The sequence below is a fragment of the Vulpes lagopus genome, chromosome 23 (genome assembly GCF_018345385.1).
Source record: "Vulpes lagopus strain Blue_001 chromosome 23, ASM1834538v1, whole genome shotgun sequence".
Classification (NCBI taxonomy): Eukaryota; Metazoa; Chordata; class Mammalia; order Carnivora; family Canidae; genus Vulpes; species Vulpes lagopus.
The window spans coordinates 61,229,801-61,252,387 of NC_054846.1; the positions used below are offsets into that span (position 1 = coordinate 61,229,801).

Consider the following 22,587-nt stretch of genomic DNA (forward strand, 5'->3'; position numbering starts at 1 on the left):
AGGTAAAAATCTTTACTGGTCTAAACTTAGTATCTCAGTTGGTTTGTATTCATCTAAATGCATAGTTTACCTTAAATAAGATAGGTCTCTTTTCTATCTTTCTTTTTAAAAAAATATTTATTTATGTATTTGAGAGAGAGAGAGAGAGAGAAAGAGCAGGGGTGGGGTGAGGGGCAGAGGAAGAAGCAGACTGCCTGCTGAGCAGGAAGTCTGATGTGGGGCTTGATCCCAGGACTCTTGAGATCATAACCTGAGCTGAAGGCAGACGGTTAATCCACTGAACCACCCAGGTGCCCCTCTTTTTTTCTTTAGAGATAATTATTTTGTCCTTTTTTTCTTTATAAAATGCTCTCACCTGATAGTTTCTAGTCTGTTCAAATGTAACCAAAATATGTCTTGTTTTATAGCTTATTCTTCTTTTTGGAGGAATTCCTTATCTCTGGAGACTTTCTGGACGGTTCTGTGGCTATGCTGGCTTTGGAACAGAATATGAGGTATGTTATTCATCGAGAGTCTTTTGGCTTGGCCAGCTTTATATGAAAGTTAATTTTTTGACTGTCTTTAGGCTTCTCTGTACAGTCCTTGTCCACACGTATGCTCTGTTAGGATAATGCTAGTTAATTGTAGCAAACTCCAGAATTCCAATGGCTTATCACAATAGTTCATTTCTCAATTACATAATAGCCTAGTGTAAGGATTTTTGGTCAGCAGGTGACATTCTTCTATGTAGGAAGCCAGGGACCTGGTCTCTTTTCATCTAATTGGCTCTGCCATCCCCCAAGTGCCCCAGAGTTCTCTGCATCCAATAGCCAGAGGGAATGAGAAGGTGGAGAAAGTACACCCTCTTCTTAACTCCTTTGTCTCTGATGAAGTGTCCTTTGGATTCACATTTTGTTGGCACACTGGTCATTTAATCTCAGGTGTAAAGGAACTGGGAAATGGTAGTCTCTGATTAGGCAACTATTTCTCAGGGACAACCCCTTGCAGTGAAAGGGGAAGCATGAATTTTGCTAAACTCACTAAACAGATAGTCTTGTGCCATATGCATGTAGCAGATACTTCAAACATGGACAGAGAGTATATCTTCTAGAATCTCCATGGAGCTGCTGTGTCTAGCTATACAATGGAATATTCTAGAGTCTTTAATGATGAAAAGATAGATATAGATATGGAAGGATTTTTATAAGATGTTTAGTGAGAAAAGCAAGTATTCACACAATCAGTACAATACAGTTGCATTTTTGGAAGATGGGATTCTGATTCATTAGTTTTGAGAAAGGTCCTAGAATCTGTTTTTAATTTTTTTCCCATTTCCTGTTTGGGAACAGTGCCAAAATAAACCACCCTGCATGTTATAGCCAGACAAATCTTCCTTTCTCCTTCACTCTCCCTTCTTCCCTTCTTTCTGTGTTTAGAAACTTAGATTGGCTGAATCTTGTTACCAAATCAAATGTGTTTTGGTGATGTGTGGCATATTCACACTTACCTTAAAAGCATTACATTTTATACCATGTGGTAAGAGGGTGAGAAGGAGAGAGCAGAGATTCTGTTTGACGCATCACTCTTTCTCTGTCCCCCACCTCCCTCCGCACTCAGGTGCCCTTTTCCTCCACTGTCCTAGGGAAAATTTGGAAGAGAAATGAAGCAGTTCTTGGCTTTTGATTTCCCAACAATCTATAGTGAAGACACTTAAAGTAGTTCTTTTTTTAAAAAAAAGATTTTATTTATTTATTCCTGAGAGACACAGAGAGAGGCAGAGACAGAGGCAGAGAGAGAAGCAGGCTCCATGCAGGGAGCCCGATGTGGGACTCAAGTCCCGGGACTCCAGGATCATGCCCTGAGTTGAAGGCAGGCGCTAAACCGTTGAGCCACCCAGGCGTTGTCCCACTTAAAGTAGTTCTTGAGAATAATTTTCTCTGTTGGTGTTTGGCTTCTTGTGAAAACTTTAGCACGCTCCACCCCACCTGTCCTAGCCTAGCTTTTTTGATGCTCTGGGATCAATATCTCTGCCTTGTCCCAGGGCCTCTCATCTTTTACTCTTCCTTTTACAGGGTACTCCATGCTTTCACAAATTGCAAGGAATTCCTTCTTTCCTTGTCTCTCCTGTCCCATTAATTTACCTCTTTCTTCAGAGTGGCATCCCGAGTCTCAGCCTTTTAAGCCTTGTTTGAATTCTGGAGCATACATGATTGTCCCTCATTTTTTAGTTCTTTTTTGTCTGGCTTCAGATAACTTTCTAGTTCTTTTTTGTATGGCTTCAGATAACTTTCACATAGTGCCTGTGTAATAAAAGAGAGATTGTTATTGCCGCCTCCTTGCAAGTAAACTCCGAAGGTAGAGATGATGTTGTTTTACCCATAGAATCAAGCCCATTGCTAGAGATGTAGTATGTACTCAACGCCTGCTTGTTCATTTGTTTACTAATCATTCATTTGAAAAATGGATTAATATTACACTATAAAAACTGCTATTTTTTTCTTCTTGTGTTTAGATCACTCAGTCCTTGGTGTTTCTCTTGTTAGCTACGCTTTTCAGTGCATTGACTGGTTTGCCATGGAGTCTTTATAATACTTTCGTGATAGAAGAAAAACACGGTTTCAATCAACAGGTAAACTAGAGAATAAACGTTCTCTTTTAAATATAAAGACTTTTGTGCTTTTTATCCCCTCTGCTGGTAATAATTGAAACATAATTTACTATTTTTTTTAAGATTTATTTATTTATTTATTTGAGAGAGCAGGGGGAAGGGGCAGAGGAAGAGGGAGAGAATCCTAAGCAGACCGTCACTGAATGCAGAGCCTGACTGGAGGCTGTATCCATGATCTTGAGATGATGACCTGAGCTGAAATCAAGAGTCAGACACTTAACTGACTGAGCCATCCAGGCACCTCCATAATTTGCTATTTTAGAGCATGAATTAATTGAGGGAAAAGGAACTGCAGATACGATAAGGATCATAGCTTAAAGTCTTGCCATAAATTCTTCTAGTACTAAAGTCTAGTGTTTTTCTGCTAACATTCAAATGGTATATTTTGAACTGTAAAATGCCAGACATTTACTAATTGTCCTAGGCTATCCTATAATATAGACTCACTGGCTTTTAACTTAAAATTGCTTTTTTTTTTAAATTTTTATTTTTATTTTTATTTTTTTTAAATTGCTTTAATAGTGTATCCTTTGTATTCATGTATTATTTTAAAAGCAATTTCTCAGTTTCTTGTGATGATCTTTTTTTTCAGACTTTGGGATTCTTCATGAAAGATGCAGTCAAGAAATTTATTGTGACTCAGTGCATTTTATTGCCTGTGTCTTCACTTCTACTTTACATTATTAAAATTGGGGGTGATTATTTTTTTATATATGCCTGGCTGTTCACATTAGTTGTTTCTCTGGTGAGTAGAATCTTTTTTTTTCATTTTCTTTTATAAAATGTCCTTGGCAAGATAAATGATTTAATCTTCATTAACATGTGGACAGTTCTTAAGAAGCAAATGCAATATAAATAAGTGGGCTTATAAATTTCCCTCTTGGTTTCTGTATTTGGGTACAGAAACAGGAGAGCTGACTCTGACCATAGATTTTCTTCTTATGCTGACTCAGATTCTAGAGACTCTTTGTTAATGATCCAGTTGTCAGGTAGTTTTGGGCTGTGCATTTGTGAGTTGTCACCAGAATGGATGACTAAGTTTGATTGATTAGTGACTCTACTGAGCTCCAGTGCCTAAAAAAACATCATGGATGTTTTGAAGAAAGACTAGATTTAAGAGGGACAAGAAAAAGAAAGCATAACCTTACCTGATTTTTTTTTCTGCCCTCCTTCCCCTCCTCCTTTCTCCCTTCTTCTCTCTTCTGTTTTTCTCCCCTTTTTCCTCTCCCCTCTCCCTCCTTTGTCCCCTCACCACCACCACCCTCTTCCTTCCTCACGTCTTTGCTGCTTCTTTCTACCGTATTCTAAACCACCTCACAGCACATACACTACAACACAATGAAAACAACCTGTTCACAGGCCCCAGAAAGTAGCATCTATTTCCTCTTCAGCTCCTCTGATGATAAAGTTTACTTTAGTCTGAATTGCCATGATGCTCACTGCTTCACTTTCCATTGGTGGGATCAAGCTCTGAAAATAGGTACTAGTTGGATTTACACACATCTGTGTGTGGCAAATGAAGTAAGGGGAAAGAGAACAGAGGAAATGCTGCAGAAATGCTTAAGGAAGTGCCATTTCAACCACAGAATAGTTACACACTGCAGATAGTTAATTTTAGCAGACCACCCAAATAACATCACATAGTCAAGCTCTAGTAATTATTTTCTAGCAAAGACTGCAGGTCTCTCAGGATTACTCTGAAAGGCAGGATTCCAAGTTATTATGGGCATGTGAAGTGTCAGAAATTCCCAAGATAATTTTGAGTGGACCATTTGACTTTTCAGTCACTGAGACTACTCACTTTGATTTAATTTAACAAACAAATATTGAGCATTTACTATCTGGTACTATTTGGGGCTGGGAATACCAGAGCAAATAAGGCCCATGTTCTCAAGGCTGGATCACATAGTTGTCTCAATATAGTCTATATAAATTGCAGTTTTTGAGGACAAATTCATAGGTTCTGAATTTATTTTTCAGGTGCTTGTCACGATCTATGCTGATTATATTGCCCCTTTATTTGACAAATTTACACCTCTGCCTGAGGGAAAGCTTAAACAAGAAATTGAAGTAATGGCAAAGAGTATTGACTTTCCTTTGACTAAGGTGTATGTTGTTGAAGGTAAGGCTACTGAGAGGTGAGGAAGTTTTATTCAAGTGTTTTGATTTGTTAGGATTTTGCATTTTGGTTTTTTAAGGTTCCTAGGAATTGATGACATAGTCCAGGGACAGAAACTGGTTGCCTGATACCTGTTCTTACCTGCAGCTGTGTGTGGTTGGCTTTATAGTGTTGTTTGGCCAAGGCTTTTTTCACTCCTTGTTACATCATGTATATTAGGCTGACTTATGTATTTCTATTATCTGCCTGGCTCCCTCAGGTAACTGAGTTGGACTTTTGCCTAATCAGGCACTAGTTTGGGGCCTCATAAATAAAACCAGTATTACTGGCTTTGTCTCATCCAGTAAAACTTCCAGTGTTCTGGAGGAGTCTGATTTCACTTGTACATTACCAAAAACAGTAGTACCTTTGAATATTTCAGATCAGTTATTCTCTGCTGTTTTGATAATTGCTTTTGAGAGTTAAGCTATGTGTTAGCTTACATAAGACTACTAAAATCTCAAGCCCAAAAAGATGTAGAGTGAAACTGTTGTATGATACCATGACTTTCAGAATCTATAAATTAAAATCCATGTGAATGCCTGAAACTGGTTCTGCCTCTGCCACTTAGCAGCTGTAGGATCTTGGATGAATCCCTTCACCCCTCTAGGTTTGTTTTGCTTCCCCTAAACCATAGTTGGGCAAACATTTTCTGTAAAAGGCTAGTCAGTCAATATTTTAGGCTTTGTGGGCCACAATGTCTGTCTCTGTCACAACTCTTCAACCTTGCCATTATAGTTGGCAAGTTAGAGTACAGAAGCAGTCATAGATAATACACAAACAAATGACTATGGCTATGTTCTAATATAACTTAAAAAAAAAAAGTGGCAGATTAGATTTGGCCTGCAAACCATACTTTGTCCATCTCTCCTCTAAATTAAAAAAAAAAAAAAATCACCAGTGAGAAACAGCTGTATTGGATGAAGGAGTAGAAACAGAAGTAATTATGGGGTCAGGGAGAACAGAGATGGCTACAATGGAAAAGAACAAATTAACAGCAACTAGAAGAGTATAGAAGTCTTAGGCAACCAGTGGCTTCTGAGGCTGTATTGCCCAACTAATGGGGTAGTTGGGACATTTCTCTGGGGGAAATGGTAGAAGAATGACAATTGCTGCTACTTTTTAGGCTCTTTGATCTCTACTCTTAGTAAACTAGAGGCACACTAATCAGTACAGTAGGACCATCTTTTAGCGTCTTTTAAGCAACTTTAACTAAGTTGCTTATCACTTAAGTTATAATCAGATAATATGAAATGACAGCTAACGATATCACAATGGAGTTAATTGGTAAGGTGTGTAATATATACTGTCATTGCCACGTGGCTTTAGATGAAATAGGGAAGGCTTTATGAAGAAATATAACATGAGCTAGTACTTTTTGGAATATCACGATTTGGCCTTTTTTTCCTCACTCCCGGCCATCTTGTGGGGCCGGCCTGCACCTAAGGCAGGAAGATAGTGGCTGCAAAGAAGATGAAAAAGCCACTGGAGTTGATCTACTTTGAGCTCCAAATTAGTATGAAAAGTGGGAAGTACGTGCTGGGGTACAAGCAAACTCTGAAAATGATTAGACATGACAAAGTGAAGCTAATCATCCTTGCCAGCAACTGCCAGCCTTGAGGGAATCTGAGATAGAGTATTGTGCTGTGTTGGCCAAAACTGTGTCCATCACTACAGTGGCATAATGGCAATAGTATTGAATTGGCATAGAAAGTGGAAAGTACTGTGGAGTATGCACACTGGCTCTCATTGATCCAGGTGATTCTGATATTATTAGAAGCATGCCAGAAAAGGCCAGTGAAAAGTGAGTCATTTTTTATTTAATAAAAGATTTTTTATTTAATAAAACTGACCAGAGATTGCTTTAAAAAAAAAAAAAAAAGATTTGAGTAGGTACAGGGTAGCATTTCAGAGGTCAGGCTGTGAGGTCAGTAGGTTTGGGTTTGAATCCCAGTTTATCACAAATTACCTATGAGTTTGGCAACTTACCTTTACTAATCAGAAGTTTACTGATCAGTAATATAAGTTTTTGTTAATAATGGTAACAATCCTCTAAAGTATTTTGAATGCTTAAGTGTTGTTACTAAGAATAACAAGGTACATTATGGATTTGTAAATTAATAGGGATATTGTAATGAAAAGCCAACATTCTGCTCTGAGAAAATAACAGATAGCAAGTGTTGTGCAGAGAATGAAACTAATGTGATGTGATCAAGGACGGCTGGGTAGATATTTTATTTTATTTTATTTTTTTAAAGATTTTATTTATTTATTCATGAGAGACACAGAGAGAGGCAGAGACACAGGCAGAGGGAGAAGCAGGCTCCATGCAGGGAGCCTGACGTGGGACCGGATCCCGGGTCTCCAGGATCACACCCTGGGCTGAGGATCCAGGATCACACTGCTGAGCCACCCGGGCTGCCCTGGGTAGATATTTTAGATTGGGTCATTAGGCAACAGCTCTCTGAGCAAATGAATTTGAGCTGATACCTGAAGGAAGAAGCCATCCATGCCAAGATCAGTGGAAAGACCTTCTAGAGCTTTGTGTCTGTAAGAAACAAGTTCCAGTGTGGCTGTAGCCTAGTAGGAGGGTGTTATGACATGAAGTATGAGACAGACAAGAATTAGACCACATAGGCCTTTGCAAATCAGGATGAGAGTTTAGGTTTTATTGTAGTTTTGGGGAAAATGCCGTTGAAAATTTTAGTGACATGGTCTGGTTTGTAGTTTTTAAATATTGTGGGTTGCTGTATGGAGAAGAGATTGTAGTGGGAGGGCAAGAGTAGCAGCAGGGTGAAAAGTTAGGAGACTGTGGCAGTGGTCAGGAAGGAGATAGGGCAGCTTAGACTAGGACAGTAGTAATTTATGGAGAGAAGTCAATGCATTAGGGATATTGTTTTACAGGTAGAGTTGATGAAATTTACTCACAGGTTACCTGTGAGGAATTGGGGAAAGGGAGACATTGAGGGTAATGACCTGGATTTTTGGCCTGAGCAGCTGGATAAATGGTAGTTTACTGATAGAGGAAAACTGAGCGAAGAACAGGTTTGTGGGGAATTAAGTTTTGTTGGATGTTACATTTTGAGGTATCTATTGAACACCATATTAGAGTTCCTCAAACAGTGGTTAGCTCCAAGTATGCAGTAGAACCAACTCTGGCTGATTGAAGCTGGAAAATTCCTTTTTTGACAATCTTTGATTCCTAAGATCACCTTGAAAGTTAAGTTTACAAGCTTGGAAATGGGCTGTTCTCAGGGAGACGAGCTGAGAATCTCACCATAGAACCAGTCTGGTGAGGACCCTGCTGTTGCCTCCTGCTGTTGAATTCGGCAGTTTGTTCTCTTGACATCCCCTCCACCCTACTAGCACTCTTAGCATTGATTCCTCACTGCCTGCTTCTTTGCATAATTAGCTAGATCTTCTGAGTCCCCAGTGGGTATAGCTGATTAACTGAGCCAGGGCATGGGCTGGGTTCCAGGAGTGCTGGGGGCACAAGTATCTGGCCTTCTAGATTTCTCAGATGGGAAGCAGTCTACTACAGTACTTACATGATGAGAACTCTGAAAGGAGGATTCAGCACTGGGCAGGAAAAAAACCAACAACATAAGAATATAAACAACAAATCTGCCATATAGATATCCTTGTGGAGATGTAGAGATATCAGATAGGTAGCTGAATATATGTCTGGAGTTCTAGGGAGAGGTCAGGGCCAGAATATTGATAGGAAAGCATCTGGCACATAGATGGTGTTTAATGCCATGGATGGGGATCATTTAGAGAAGAGAAGGGGGATCAGGTTGGATTCAGCAAGGGAGGAAGAGCCAGTAGCAGAGGCTGAGGAGGAGAGACCATTGAGGTAGGAAGAAAGCCAGGAGAAAGTGGTAATTCTTTTGAGACAGGAGAAGGAAGTCTTTCATGGAATAAGTGGTCAGCTGTGTCAGATGTTGCTGAGATGTGAAGGTAAGACGACATAAAACACATAAAAGATACAGAGGGCAATGCCTTACATTGGTTTTCAGAGTTCTCAAGTATATTACTTCATACCTCAAGTGGAATCATCAACCTATTCAGTAAACATGCATTATTGAATATATATTACATGTCAGCCCAGTGATACAAAAAACTGATGGTCTAGGGCAAGGACCTTTAAGCTTTAGTGAGTGTAAGAATTTTCAGGAGGGTTTGCTAGAAGACAGATTCTTGGGCTCCCTGCTGAGGTATTTTAGTGTCTACCTTTAACAAGCACCCCCAGGTGATTTTGGTGTAGGTATTCCTTGGGCTATACTTTGAGAAATGTGGACCAGTGGGAGGTATTAAGACATTAATTTTATTTTGTTTATAAGCTTACAGTCTGCCTACTTCCAAGCTGCCATAAGGCAGCTTTTAAGAAATATTTGCATTTAAAAATTAGAATCAGAGAAGACAGACATGAGAGAGAAGTATGAGACCTCCAAATGATACATAGCTTTCCAGATGCTGAGGTCCTATACGACTGACAGAATTGGACCACATGTTTGGCATTTCTAGGTCATGAAATCAAAAAAAGGAAAAAACAATAAATAAACTACTATTTATCAAAGTCTTCCTACATTCTAAACGTATTGCCACACATACTACTCTATATGCAGAATGTACTGCATCCTAAATATATTGCTAAACATACTTCATATTAGAAGTATGAGTGGTTACATGCTAATAACATGCTATTACATTTTGTATTTGTATCTCAGCTTCTCAAGTGAAACATGTTTTGTCCTTTCTTTTAAAAAAGGTTTATAAGTAATAGTAAGTTTATGGGTCAGGCAGTGTATGAATTTATTTGCTTAGAATTTCTCATGTAATCCTTAATCCAGCTCAGTGAGGTGGACATTAGCTTCATGTGATAAACAGGTAAATCTTAAAGAAATTAAGGAAGTTTTTTACATTTACCCAACTACTACATGGCAGAGCCAAGATTTAAACCCCAAGTCTGTTCTTAACCACACAGGTAGAACATTTAGAAAATAAAGAAAAATATAAAGAAGCAAATAAAAAATCAACCATAGTTTAGCTCCTGTTAGCCACATACTGTTAGGTATAGTTTTATTTTCCCAGTCTTTTTAAAAATAGCTTTAACTTTTTTTTCTCATTATAGAAGTAAGTATACTTATTTTAAAAAGCCTGGAAAAGTATACAGGAGGGAACTAAAATCCATAGTCCTAGAAGCCAATGCTAAACACCTCAGTGTTTCGAAATATGTCTTCATAGGCTTGTGTTATGCTTTTCTACTTACATGTACTTTTTTTCATGACAATAATGGAACCTTATATACATGAAGTTTTATATCCTTTACAGTATATTGGTGAGCTTTTTCCTATCTTGTTAAGGTTCTTCGAAAAATATTGCTTTTTTTCTGGCTGTTTAAAATTCCATTTCACAGCACTGCCATACTTTAATCATTCCACTACTGTTAGGTATTTAGACTTTACTTGTTTTCTAATTGCTATAAAGCTGCGATGAGCACAAACATTTGTTGGCAAGTCTGTAGGAAAGCAGACACTCTCCACTGCAGGTGGTCATTTATGTTGATACAGTTTTCTTCAGGTATTAAACAGTTTGAAAATGTTAATGTCCTTTCCAGTAATGCAATTTCTAGGAGTCTCTCCAGAGGACCCAAAACTTTTTAATTATTTTCCATGCTTTGAACTGTCTTTTCCTTAGGATCTAAACGCTCTTCCCACAGCAATGCTTATTTTTATGGCTTCTTCAAGAACAAGCGAATAGTTTTGTTTGACACTCTACTAGAAGAGTATTCTGTACTAAACAAAGACATCCTGGAGGAGTCTGGCATGGAACCCCGCAAAGATGGAGAAGGGGACAGTGAAGAAATAAAAGCTAAAGTTAAAGTGAGTTCTTCTTTTCCTAAGAGACTCTGGCTTAGTTTTTATAAACAGTTCCTATGACAACTCAAAATAACATCAGTTTCTATGTAGTGAGTGAGTGGTAAATTCAAGGAGGCCATCAAATAAGAACCCCATGGCCCCTTTATAATTCTGGTATTTGGGAGAGATTATCACTATTATTACATGCTAACTGCCTCACGAGCTTTTATAGAATGTACACATGAAAATTGGAGGCATAAGATAGGAAAATTCTTATGATTATAAGCTATCTTTAAAACAGGGGTGTTGTATATATTCCCTATATGTTTATGTTCAGAGAATTCCCACAGCAGGATAAAGAGAAGATAAACATCTGATTTTTAGCTCATTGAGACACAGTAATGATAGGCTTTGACAATGGAGAGACTTGGATTTGAATCCTGGTTCTGTCATTCAGTAGCTGTGTGTCCTTGGGTACACTATACAGTGTGGTCAGTTTTGTTTTCTTTTGTTTGTTTGACACGTATTTATGAAACATATATTCTGTGCTGAGATACTTTGCCTGGCACTAGAAATGCAAAAATAAAGAGGGAAATTTTGCTCTCAAGCAGTTTATGGTCTAAGGGGAAAAAGTCACCGAAGCACAGTACAATATGATAATTACAACAGTGAAGTTACATGTACTGGATACAGTGGGGAGCACAAGAGAAGACATTTCTTAAATCTGACTTGAGTCTCAAGCTTTTTCTGAATTCTTTCCTGGATGAGATCAACTGAGGCTGATTAGCAAGATCTCAAGTACTGAAAACTAAAAGGGGGAGAAGGGACAATGATAAGAAACAAAACAAATTTAATCAGAAACAGCTGCCAGTATTTGTATATGTATGGGAATGTGCTATTGGCTTTGGTTTCATTTTGGATCTGTGTAACTCTGGGCAAGTAAGTTCTCTAAATCATAGATTTCTTAACTAAAAGATGATGCTAGCAGGGTTTCTCAACTTGGCACTATTGACATTTGGGGCCAGGTAGTTTTTGTTGTGGGAGGGTATCTTGTTTAGCAGTATCCCTGACCTTTCCCCACTACATGCCAGTATCAACCTCCCCTATCCCTAACAACTGTTACAACTGAAAATATCTCTAGACATTGCCAGACAGCCCTGGGGGGCAAGGCAAAATCATTTCTGATTGGGAAACACTGGGCTAAAGATGCCTGCCTTTTAGGGTTGGGAGGATTTTTTTTTTTAAGATTTTATTTATTTATTTATTTGACAGAGAGAGAGAGAGAGAACCAGAGAGCACAAGCAAGGGGAAATGGCAGTGGCAGAGGGAGAGGTAGAAGCAGGCTCCCTGCCGAACAGGGAGTCCAACGTAGGGCTTGATCCCAGCACCCTGGGATCATGACCCGAGCCGAAGGCAGACACTTGACTGAGCACCAGGGTTGGAAGGATTAAATAAAATAATACAGGGGGAATACCTTATACTCCATTTTATACATTCTAACTACCAGAAAATAACCATTATCTTTTGAACATCCATTTTGATCCTAAAAGGATAGCCGAGTAATGTGCCTAGCCCGTTATAAATATGTACATGGAGCAAGATTCTGTGAAGGGATTAAGTAGCATTGGGAAAGGGCTAACTGCTTTGATTCTGCTTATTTTTGAAGTAGGGTTATCCTTCCAGTTAGGTTATTGGCATAAAAATCACTTTGGTCTGATCAAATGTCAGGATTTTAAGCTAGGAAGAGGTTCTAAGATCATCTTATCAGAGATGCCTGGGTGGCTTAGGTCACACGTTGGTTTCCCTACGTGGAGCCTGCTTCTCCCTCTGCCTATGTCTCTGCCTCTCTGTGTCTGTGTCTCTCATGAATAAATAAATAAAATCTTTAAAAAAAATCATCAGTAGGAATACTGAAGTCCAGAAAGGGTAACCCAGGAATGGCACTGGGGAATCATGCACGTTCAGCAAGTCAGCCTGCTTAAGAGGTATCCACATAGAGGGGGATGTGGGTGGGGGTGGACAAAATCATAGCCAAATCATGGTGTTAGTGGTCTATTGATTTCAAACAGTAATGAAATTACTGACCTTTAGTATCTAGGAGAACAGTATTCTTTGGCTTAAATCTTACAAAAGATTAGTCTTTAGAAGTGTGTTGAGTGGAGTTTGAGTTATTTTTGCTGACTTCTTGAAGAGCCCACTTAAATTCATTGACAACTACAAATATTTTAGCATCTATGTATAGATTATATGATGAAGATACACTAGACATAGTCTTGCCCTGAAGAACCTATAGTAGAGGAGACTAGCCATGTTTACACATAGCCCATAAATTAAAGTAGAGTGCAGTGAATAGTGGCTGGGATAGTTTGACTTGTAGAAATTAAGAAATTAATTGAGAATTCTAATAGTTTTCTTAAAAGAGAAGGTATTGGGGATCGCTGGGTGGCTGAACGGTTTAGCGCCTGCCTTTGGTCCAGGGCATGATCCTGGAGACCCAGGATCGAGTCCCACATCGGGCTCCTGGCATGGAGCCTGCTTCTCCCTCTGCCTGTGTTTCTGCCTCTCTGCCTCTCTTTCTGTGTGTCCTTCATGAATGAATGAATAAATAAATGTTTTAAAAAAAAAAAAAGATACTTGAACTAAGAATTATGACTGGGGAATTGGGCTTTTCAGATTGAAGTTATGGAATGAATAAAGCTATAGAGATAAAAAAAAAAAAACTACATGCTGGCTATTCTAAGACTAATGATTATGTGGATTCTTAAAGGTGAGGATAGAAAGGTAGGCTGGGGCCAGTTTGTAAACTTCTTCCTGAAAACATCAAGTTGTTGTTTCCAGTGGCCTGGGAGATTTAGATTGATTTGGGTAGAAGCCAGAGCTTGCTTTAGGAAAATTACAGTTTGGGGGCAGCATATAGGATGAAGCTGACTGGAGGCAAGGAGACTTCTAGAGGCCTGTTGCATCAAGATAACCAAGACATTGAGGGTCTGCACTAGACTGAAAGTCAGTATGTTCAAGAGTCACAGTAAAAAATGATTTAAAGTACCCAGTGATTGCTATTGTGGGAAGTGAAGGAAGTCAAAGATTGACTCAACCAACACAGAGGAAGACAGATACCATACGATCTCATATGTGGCATTTAACAAACAAAACAAACAAGCAAGGGGGAAAAAATAAGAGAGGCAAACCAAGAAACAGACTCTTAACTATAGAGAACAAACTGATGGTTGCCGGAGGGGGGGTGGGCAGGGGGGAAATAGGTGATGGGGGTTAAGGAGGGTGCTTGTGATGAGTACTGAGTGTTGTATGGATGTGTTGAATCACTGTTTTGAACACCTGAAACTAATATAACACAGTATGTTCACTATATTGTAATTATGATTAAAAAGTTAATAAAAAAATAACAGAGATTGACTCAACACTCATTAAATGTAATGCCTTCCAGTGCATGTGCCATACTACTATTTTAGGTAGCATATCAGTATTTTAAATGGGAATACCAATAAATAAATAATTAAAAATTTGAATAGCTATATATTTGTATTTATTAAGGTATATTAGAACAAAGATAGAACTAGCATACAGTGACTTCATGAATATTGCCATTTATGACAAACCTAAGTTTTTAAAAGTGAATTGGTTTAAAAAAAAGCTATTGAGTAAATAATCACTGAGTACACAGATATACAGCAGAAGTTTAGGAAACAGGTTTATTCACTTGCTACTGAACACCTGTATATAAAGCAGTGAGGGTTACGAAAATGGTTGTCAATCTGATTGGGGTAGAGAAAATGAACCATTTCATTTAAAAAATATATTTTATTTATTTGACAGCACAAGCAGGAGGAGCAGGAGAGGGAGAAGCAGGCTCCCTGCTGAGCAGGGACCCCAATGCAGGGCTCAGTCCCAGGACTCTCTGGGATCATGATCTGAGCCAAACAGACAACTAACTGAACCACCCAGGTTCCCCTAAAACTTAAGTGATCAGAAATCCTTCCTCTCAGAGAGAACTAGAAAACTAAGTGATCAGAAATCCTTCCTCTCAGAGAGAACTAGTAACATTTTGGTGCATGGCTCAGTACTAGTTATTAACATTTTAAAAGGTGTCAAGGAAAATTAACTCTGGGATTTTACCCTTCTGGAGACAAACGATATTTGGAACAACTTGTCTTGAAAGTAGTTTAATTAAAAGGAAAAGTAAAACTATAGAAAAGCTGTCCCTTTACAGAAGAAAGTATGTCCCTGCAAGTGCTAGGGTTGTGTGTAAGTCTTCCCAGTTAATAAGAGTAATAGGGCACAGGCTCCAGAGATTTGGGTTCAGGGTTTACCTACTACTCACTAACAAGACAATCTGAAGAAAGGCATTTTTAATTTCTCAGCTTCCTTTTCTTCATTTCTAAAATGAAGATAATACTCCCCTCCTGCCTAGTTTGGTAGTCTTGGGATCAAACAAGTCAGTAGATGAATCCCATGAAAAAGAACATGCTGGGATGCCTTGGTGGCTCAGTGGTTAACCGTCTACCTTCAGCTCGGGGTGTGATCTCGGGGTCCTAGGATCAAGTTTCTGCATTGGGCTCTCCATAGGGAGCCTGCCTCTCCCTCTGCCTGTGTCTCTGCCTTTTTCTCTGTGTCTTTCATGAATAAATAAAATCTGGAAAAAGAAAAGAAACTGCTATAGAAAAGTAAAAGATGTGTGGTGCTTCTCTTCCTTTATGTGAAGTGAGTGTGAGAAGTAAAGGAAATCCAGTTTTGTTCAAGAATCTATCACAAAAAGCAAGCCTCCTTTGTGTGGAAAGTGGCCTTCATTTAAGCTCTGATCATTCCAAATCTGAATGTGACTCTGTGTGCTTCCAAATAGTGTTGTAAACCCAGCCACACGCCAGACAACAGTGCCTGTGCTGTTCAGTAGACAGCTGGTTGTTCTATGAAAGAATTCATAGTTCATATCAGGAAGCTGGCAACTAGTGAAAACAGAAGCCTGAGGATCGTGTTACTTTATAGCAGTGGAGAGTAGCAGACTGTGTGTAAGTTGGTGTAATATATTTGGTGGCTGCTGCATAGGCTGTTACTGTGAGAGCTGTTACCATTATTCTAAGTATTAAACACAACAGCCATATTTTTGCTTATTTTGGAAGCAATAGAAAAGTTAGAATACATGAATAATCCAGCTGACCATAAATATCTTACCATAATGTATTTCTGATCTTTATAAACCATCATTTTTTTCATCATTCTCCTAGTACATACATGGATTGTTTCCAGTTTTTTGCTGTTAAAAATATTCTTGCAGTGAATGTCTTCATATGTGGATCTTTACTCTTCATTTCCCGCTTAGAATAGATGTCTATTAATTGGTGCTTTAAATTGTTACTCTTCCTTAATGGCCCTGAAGGTATAGGTGCACACGTGTCTCTCTGCCTTTTAAAGAACTAGGTCAGTTTTCTCATTCTTTTCTTCCCCTACCAAATGTGCTCTGACCTGAATTCTAATATTTGAAAGGAAAAGAAATAATATATGTCAATACTATCTTGCAAAATCTCTTTATCTTCTTTCTTACATATCTACCCAGAGGAATTGGGGAAGGGGGGGAAAAGTGGTACAATATCTAGATTCTAATAAATCTGGCTGTTTGTGTTCCCATTAGGTTGCATTTTTCTAACCTGCGTACAACAAAATCAATTCCACATTCATTTGTTTTTTTTGTACTTCATCCTTTTAAGTAGCTGCAGTTTATTTCAAAACCCTTAGCCTTCACTTTCTAGGATATATATTCTCTAACTATTGCAGGATACTGTTGTGTCAGCGGATCAAGCTTGTTTATTCTTTGGTTCCGATTTCTATATGTCTTTGATACTTTGTTTGCTTGATGTTTCAGTTATTGAGAGAGGTATGTTAATATCCTCTATTATGATAGATTTGTCAGAATTGATATATTCCAAGGGAATAGTATTAGGTACATATAAATTCAAGAATTAATGCATCCTCCTGGTAATTTGAACCTTTGAACATTCTGTAGTGACCTTCTTTAACGCTGTTAAGTCATCTTCTCTCTTTTTTTTTTTTTTTAAAGATTTTATCTTTAAGTAATCTCTCTGCCCAACGTGGGGCTCCATCTCACCACCTTGAGAACAAGAGTCCCATGCTCGGGGATCCCTGGATGGCTCAGTGGTTTAGCGCCTGCCTTTGGCCCAGGGCATGGGCCTAGAGTCCTGGGATCGAGTCCCACATCGCGCTCCCTGCATGGAGCCTGCTTCTCCCTCTGCCTGTGTCTCTGCCTCTCTCTGTGTCTCTTAATAAATAAATAAAATCTTAAAAAAAAAAAAAAAGAGTCCCATGCTCCACCAACTGAGCCAGCCAGGTTTCCCTTGAGTTGCCCTTAAGTTGATTTTGTTTGATCTTAATATAGCTACACCAATTTTCTTCAGTTAATGTATGCTAGATGTCATCCATTTACTTTTTAAAATAATTGAGCTAAAACTCACCATTTCAACCATTTTTAAGTGTACAATTCAGTGATTTTTAGTATATTCATCATGTGCAACCAGCCCCCCTATCTCTCTCTCTCTTTTTTTTAAAGATTTTATTTTATTTATTCATGAGAGACCTAGAGAGAGAGGCAGAAACATAGGCAGAGGGAGAAGCAGGATCCCTGTGGGGAGCCCAGTGTGGGACTCGACCTCTGGCCCCTGGGATCATGCCCTGAGCCAAAGGCACAGGCTCAACCACTGAGCTACCCCCCAGCTACTACTGTCTCATTCATCCTTTTGCTTCCCACCTTACCATCCTCTGTCTTAAATGCTGTATACAGAGTATGTAGATAGGTTTTGTTGTTACCGTTGTTTTGTTATTTATTTCTTAAAAAATTTTTTTTTAAGATTTTCTTTATTTATTGAGGAGAGACACACAGAGAAAGGCAGACACAGGCAGAGGGAACAGCAGACTTCCTGTGGGGAGCCTGATGTGAGACGCCCTGAGCCAAAGGCAGACGCTCAACCGCTGAGCCACCCAGGCATCCCTATTTCTTAAATTTTATTTATTTGAAAGAGAGAGACAGAGAAAGCACAAGCACAGGCAGGGCAGAGAGAAAGTGGCAAGCTGGCTTGATACTAGGACCTCAAGATCATGACTAGAGCCCAAGTCAGATGCTTAACCGACTAAGTCACCCAGGTGCCCTATTATGGTTGTATTTAAGTCCAAATTGAGAGTCACTATCTTTTTTTAAATTTTTTTATTAAGTCTGTTTTGATTATGGATATATTTGAAATTATTTCTACCATATTATTTTATGCCCTCTTCTTCTGTCCTTTCCATACATGCACTGTACCCCCAAACATATATATGTACACCTTTCTTTCTTTTTTTTTTGGAGGGCCTTTTAAAAATTCTATTTGAGGGGGATCCCTGGGTGGCTCAGTGGTTTAGCACCTGCCTTGACCCAGGGTGTGATCCTGGAGTCCTGGGATCAAGTCCCACATCAGGCTTCCTGCATGGAGTCTGCTTCTCCCTCTGCCTATGTCTCTACCTTTCTCTCTCTCTGTGTGCCTCTCATGAATAAATAAATATATAATCTTTAAAAAAAAATTCTATTTGAGTTGCTGTTGAGTTTGGAAAGTTCTTGTATGAGTATTCTCTCAGAGACCACTGTTAAAAATTAAGCTTGCCCATATAATTTAAAATCTTAAAATATGGGGCGCCTTGGTGGTTCAGTAGTTGAGGGTTTGCCTCCGGCTCAGGGCATGATCTTAGGGACCTGGGATCGAGTTCCGCATCAGGCTTCCTGTGTGGAGCCTGCTTCTCCCTCTCCCTGTGTCTCTCATAAATAAATAAAATGTTAAAAAAAAATCTTAAAACACTCTGCCTCTCTCCCTGTGTCTCTCATAAATAAATAAAATCTTTAAAAAAAATCTTAAAACACGGTATCTCCACTGCTGAGCAATCCAGGGACCATACACACTTTAATCCAATCACTCCTTTCATCTTGTGTTGTAGCTTTGTTTAATTTTTACCCCCCAAATTAGCATTATTATTATTTTATACAGTCATTATTTAGATTTATTCCTGTACTTACCTGTTTCTTTGCTTACCATTCCTTATTCATTTTACACCTTCCTTTCAGACATAACTTTCTTTCTTCCAGAAGTATGTCTTTGGAAATTTCTGGGTTTTGTTTTTATTTCATTCTCATTCTTGGATGTCAGCTCAAGACTGATTATCTTATTGAACTGTTTTTCTTTTTCTTTTTTCTTTTCTTTTCTTTTTTTTTTTGAACTGTTTTAGCACTTTAAAGATGCTATTCTGGGGTACCTGGGTGGCTTAGTCGGTTAAGTGTCTGCCTTCAGCTCAGGTCATCATCCCTGAGTCCTGGGATCGAGCCCCATGTCCCAAATCTGGCTCCCTGCTCGGGCTCTGCTTCTCCCTTTTCCCCTCCCCCTGCTTGTGCTCTCTCTCTCAAATAAAATATTTAAGAAAAAAAAAAGATGCCATTCTGTTGTGTTGTAGCTTACCTTGTTCCTATGAAAAAGTCTACTCTCAGCTTATTGTCATTTCTTTATAGTTCTTTCTGGTTGTTCTTAAGATTTCTTTTTGAAAAAAAAAAAGATTTCTTTTTGATTTTTATGTTCAACAGTATGGACTTTATCTCAGTCCTACTTGAGATATAGCATTGTTCCTAAATCTAATAAGATCTTTCCTGAAGTTTTGAGAAGCTTAGTCATTGGTATCTTTGAGTGTTGCCTCTCTCCCATTCTCTCCAGTCTATTTTTCGGGAATTCCAACTAGATGAATGTTACACTGTCGCATTCTGCCTTTCACAAGTGATCACCCTTTGATATTTTCTGTCTCTCTGTCTCTGTGTTCCAGTTCACTGATTCTTTTTCTAGATATATTTACTCTATTCTTTAAGTGGGCCATTGTGTTTTACTTTTTTTTTTTTTTTTTTTTTTTTTTTTGTGTTTTACTTTTAAAGCTCTATTTGTTTCTTTTTCAAATCAGTTTAGTTGTTTCTAGGGGTCTCCTCTTCCTTCTTCCGTGTTCTTAGATCTCTTCTTTGTATAAAGCTTGCTTTTAAAATATTTTGTATCTAACATTTCCATTGTCTAAAGTCTTATGGAGCTAATCATGCTCTTTATTTTTTCTGCTCTTACTCATTATTCCATCATCTTCTGAAGTCTTTGGCAATTTTTATTGTGAGCTTATAATGCGTCCCTGCTTTTAATCTTTAGGAATCCTGAGGGATCTGGGTTTAAGGTACAATTCTCAATTAGAGGATTTGCATTTGCTCCTGTTATCTGTCCCCAGTGCTACCAAACCAGAAGTACTTTAACCTGTCAGATTGGGATTTTTCTGGACCATACAGATAATGATTTTGAATTTTAATCAGAGACTTTTTTTTCCACTTTAGGTAAGACTTGACACAATTGGGTAATTTGGCCACTGTATTTTTTTCTAAGCTTGTGCAAGGGATATCAATTTCAACTCCCCACCTTTGGCTTTTCCCTATAAATTGTATGTCTAAAAGGATATTTATAACTTCTTAAGCATTTTTAGATGTCTGGGATGTTTTTTTAGACTATCTAGTAATTAACATTGCAGGAAGAAGGTGTCTGGTGGCGGGTGTGTATGTGTGTTTTTATTGGTGAATGAATATGTATGTGCACATGTGTGAGTGTGTGTATTAAGATTAAATTGTTCATTGTGTCTTGGCACTATTTACATTGAATCTGGGAAGTTTATAAACAATTCTATTTGGCTTAGTAAACATATTTCATCATTGATATGACCATCTGGCATTTATGTTTAATTATTTGGCAGTACTGTAATAATATGCAAAGGGTTACACATGTTTCAACTAAAATTATTTTATTTGATTGATGAAGCTTTTACATTCATAATTGTGTAAAAGTTGAAAGCACAGGTCTCTGGCATCAGACTACTTGGCTTCAAATGCCAGACTTTGGCTGTGTGGCCAGAGGAAAATTAGTGAACTTCTCTGTGCCTAGATTTTCTCATCTGTAAAGTGGTAATTATAAAATATATCCTATGGTGATAATGATGTATAAATGAGATAGTTAAGTATTTAGCACAGAGGGCCTATGTTTGTAGTTATTGTTTAATAAACATTAGCAATTTCTGTGGTTATTTTTTCATCTTTCCTGGCCCAGTCTTTATATGTGTTGAAGGGGAAAAATTAAAATTTTCTCCTTATATAATGTCTATGTCTTCCATACTGCTTTACTTTCCTGCATCTAGTCTTCCATCTTAACAGCTTCTTTCATATATTTGGTAATTCTTGGTTGTCTACTCCTTAGCAAGAGAATGAGACTAAAAACTTGATTGGAATCTCTGAGCCTATCGATAAGAGGTATTCACTGTAGGTTTCCTGTAGGTTCCCTGTACCCCGTGTGGTCTTCTTGCCAGAGAACACCTGGTGTTAGTATCCTCCAGTCTTTCCTGGAGTGGCGAGAGTTCCCAGGCAGTACTCTCTTGATCTTCTGCCTAGAGGGTAGTGTTCTAGGAGCTGGGTATGGGGAGGGCTCCGTCAGGAGAGAGTCCTCAGTATTCAGCATCCCTTCCCAGCAGCTAACCAGGTACGTAGTAGTCTGCTGCTGGTGTACTCTACCCTCCGCTTTGTGGAGCCCTCCTTTGAAACGTTCTCTTTTGCCCTATCCAGAGAGAACAACCGTTCAGGCTCCTGCTGCAGTGAGGGAGGAGCAGTTAGTTGCCTTTTGGTGTAGAGTTGGAGAAGGAATCTGGAGCCTTAACTACTCCTGAAACCACTCTTACCCATTTCTTACTCTAGTGACTTCCCCTTCTCTCCCAGTTCCAAAAGTTCCTAGTATTGTTAGTTCCCAAGCCCTTTGAAGACTGTGTTAAATCCGGCTTGTTCTGTTTGCTCCACTGCTGGCTTGTGAGTCAGCTTTCTCTAGTCTACTAAGCCTGTTCATTTGCCCATCTGCTTTCCTGCTTCCCAGATGTTACTATTGTCACCTCTTCTGTTTTCCCTATCCTTGTGGGTTTCTATCTTTTTTTTTTTTTTTTTTTTAAAGTCCCTTGGACTATAGTTTTTTGGGGGATTTTGGAAGGAGTAACATTAGTTGTGCATTGTGAATGTTCTTTTTGCCATCTTAACTTGCAAGTCTCGATTTTTTAAATGGCAATTGATAGTGTATTAGGGGGGATCATAAGTGATATGTGCTTATTTGTAGATAATTTGGAAAATAGAAAAAATAGAAGACGGTTAAACATTACTATAATTGTATCACATAGAGAAAACTAATTAACATTTGATACACATCTAGTTTGTTTTCTGTATTTGTGTTTTTATAATACACATTCATATTTTTTCATAATCGGAATCATTACTTTTACTTTTGTATCATGCTTTTTTCACCTAATAAGCCATTTTCCCATGTCAGAGCATAACTTTGGAAACATTTCTAACGGGTTTACAATATGGCTGTCATACAGCTTTGTCATGATTTATTTAAATATTGTTCTATTGATAAAGATTTATATTTTTTCTAATCCAGATTAGACTGAGCTTCATGAAGTTAGAGAATGTCTTGTTCATGTTTCTTTCTCCAATGCTTAACCCAATGTCTACCATGGAATGATTTCAGAGAATATTTTGTTAGGTAGATGAGAAATTTTGCATAAAAGACTGATTGTTTTCTTAAATTAGTTAGAATCTAAGAAGGACTCTTACTGAGTTAAAAGGCATAAAGTTTCTGAAGGTTGTTAATAATTTATTTTCAATGTATTCTTTGATTTAGAATAAGAAACAAGGATGTAAAAATGAGGAGGTGCTTGCTGTACTAGGCCATGAACTGGGGCACTGGAAGTTGGGACACACAGTCAAAAATATCATTATCAGCCAGGTAAGTTGGAAGTGACAGTTCTCTTTGTATGGCATGGTAGTCAAA

The 22,587-nt window shown here is 38.3% G+C and overlaps 1 protein-coding gene across 2 annotated transcripts in view; it reads left to right on the forward strand.

Moving 5' to 3' along the window:
• The window catches only part of ZMPSTE24 (zinc metallopeptidase STE24), a 38,176-nt gene that overhangs the window by 7,405 nt on the left and 8,184 nt on the right, over positions 1–22,587 (forward strand). For both annotated transcript variants that reach the window (XM_041739033.1, XM_041739032.1), the window contains 6 exons: positions 408–494; positions 2,492–2,608; positions 3,240–3,392; positions 4,628–4,769; positions 10,506–10,690; positions 22,438–22,542. In XM_041739033.1, coding sequence (XP_041594967.1) covers positions 408–494; positions 2,492–2,608; positions 3,240–3,392; positions 4,628–4,769; positions 10,506–10,690; positions 22,438–22,542 — 789 coding nt within the window. The remainder of the gene's footprint in view (positions 1–407; positions 495–2,491; positions 2,609–3,239; positions 3,393–4,627; positions 4,770–10,505; positions 10,691–22,437; positions 22,543–22,587) is intronic.